Source organism: Belonocnema kinseyi, chromosome 5 (genome assembly GCF_010883055.1).
Source record: "Belonocnema kinseyi isolate 2016_QV_RU_SX_M_011 chromosome 5, B_treatae_v1, whole genome shotgun sequence".
NCBI lineage: Eukaryota > Metazoa > Arthropoda > Insecta > Hymenoptera > Cynipidae > Belonocnema > Belonocnema kinseyi.
This window is the reverse complement of record NC_046661.1, coordinates 35,147,829-35,149,186: the sequence shown is the minus strand read 5'-3', so window position 1 is coordinate 35,149,186 and position 1,358 is coordinate 35,147,829. Positions and strand designations below refer to the sequence as shown.

At 41.1% G+C, this 1,358-nt stretch overlaps 1 protein-coding gene across 1 annotated transcript in view; it reads right to left on the bottom strand.

Moving 5' to 3' along the window:
• Positions 1-739: 739 nt before the first annotated feature.
• Positions 740-1,358, bottom strand: part of LOC117173606 — a 2,302-nt gene continuing 1,683 nt past the window's right edge. Inside the window, exon 3 of the mRNA XM_033362246.1 lies at positions 740-957. Coding sequence (XP_033218137.1) covers positions 740-957 — 218 coding nt within the window. The remainder of the gene's footprint in view (positions 958-1,358) is intronic.

Below are 1,358 nucleotides of genomic sequence, written 5' to 3'. Positions count from 1 at the left end.
TTGTTTTAAATAGCAATGCGAAAATGGACGCTCACCTTGCGACTAAGGGGCATAAAAAAAATGCTTCCGACTTAGCAATCGGAGTAAGGAAAAGTAGTGGACATTATTCGCATAAGTTTTCTTCTTCGTGGACAATTGATCGGAGGTTCAGGGATTGGATTAAACGCATTCCGGACTGCTATCAGTTTCATTGCAACGTTTCCGATGTAACAGAAAGCTGTCGAGGAGGAATTTCAAGTTTAGAGCGTCACGTCGAAAAAGAGCGTCATAGAGATATTTGTATAGAGCGGAATATTGCAACCGCCAATGAAATTCTTCCCGAAGTTGTCCAGGAAAGCGTTGATTCTTTTAAGCAGTCAGTTCTAACAGCCGAATTAGATTTTGCGAGATTAGGAGCTGAATTGAGCATTCCTTTTAAGCAGATGGGCTCGATTTTGAACTTTTTCAAAAAAATCGAACCACCCGTTCTTCAAAAGATGACCGCGGGCGCGACTAAAGTTTCAGGAATTGTACGTAATGTACTCGGCCCATACCAAGAGGAATGCTGAGTTGAGATGTTGAAAAGGGTAAAATTTTCAATTTTTATTGATGAGGGGACTCAAAATAATAAAGGCTGGCTGACCTTTCTCGTGAGATACGTCGACCCTGAGACACTCGATGGTAAGACCGCATTGTCGAAGCTATTAGAGTTAGATGCATCGAAACTTGACGCAGTAGGAATTTTCGGTCAATTCAAACATTACATGCTCAAACATTCAATTCCATTCGGGAATATTTTGGCCATGGCATGTGATAACGCATCGGTTATGCTTGGGGACAGGCTTTCATTTAAAGCATTGCTTCTAAAGGAAAACCCGAACGTTATCATCATTCCATGCATTTGCCACTCACTTGCTTTAGTTGCAAAGCATTCTTGCGAAAAAACAATGCCATCCATCGTCGAAGAGTCAATGATGGCTATAATAGATCATCAAAATTATGCGAAGCGTTCGCAAATTTTTGCTGAATTCGTCGATGCGTGTCAGGGATTGGATTTAAAATACGTGAAGTACGTGGTAACCCGCTGGCTTATACGCGGAGCCGCAATCAAAAGGTTTCGGCTATTGATGCCATCTGCACAAGCATGCTTCGCCGATGCGATTATGATGGAAATCAATGCCAAAAAGTTAGAGAAACTTGAAAAATTGAACGCGTTTCTCAATGATCCCGAAATGCACGCGTACATGGCTTTTCTCGAGTACGTTTTGGAAATGTTTAATAATATCAATATTTATTTTCAACATTCGGAAACTCGCGTCCACTTGTTGCACGAGAAATGCCTTCAATTTTTCTCGCTAATTGTGCGTCATTTTTTGAAG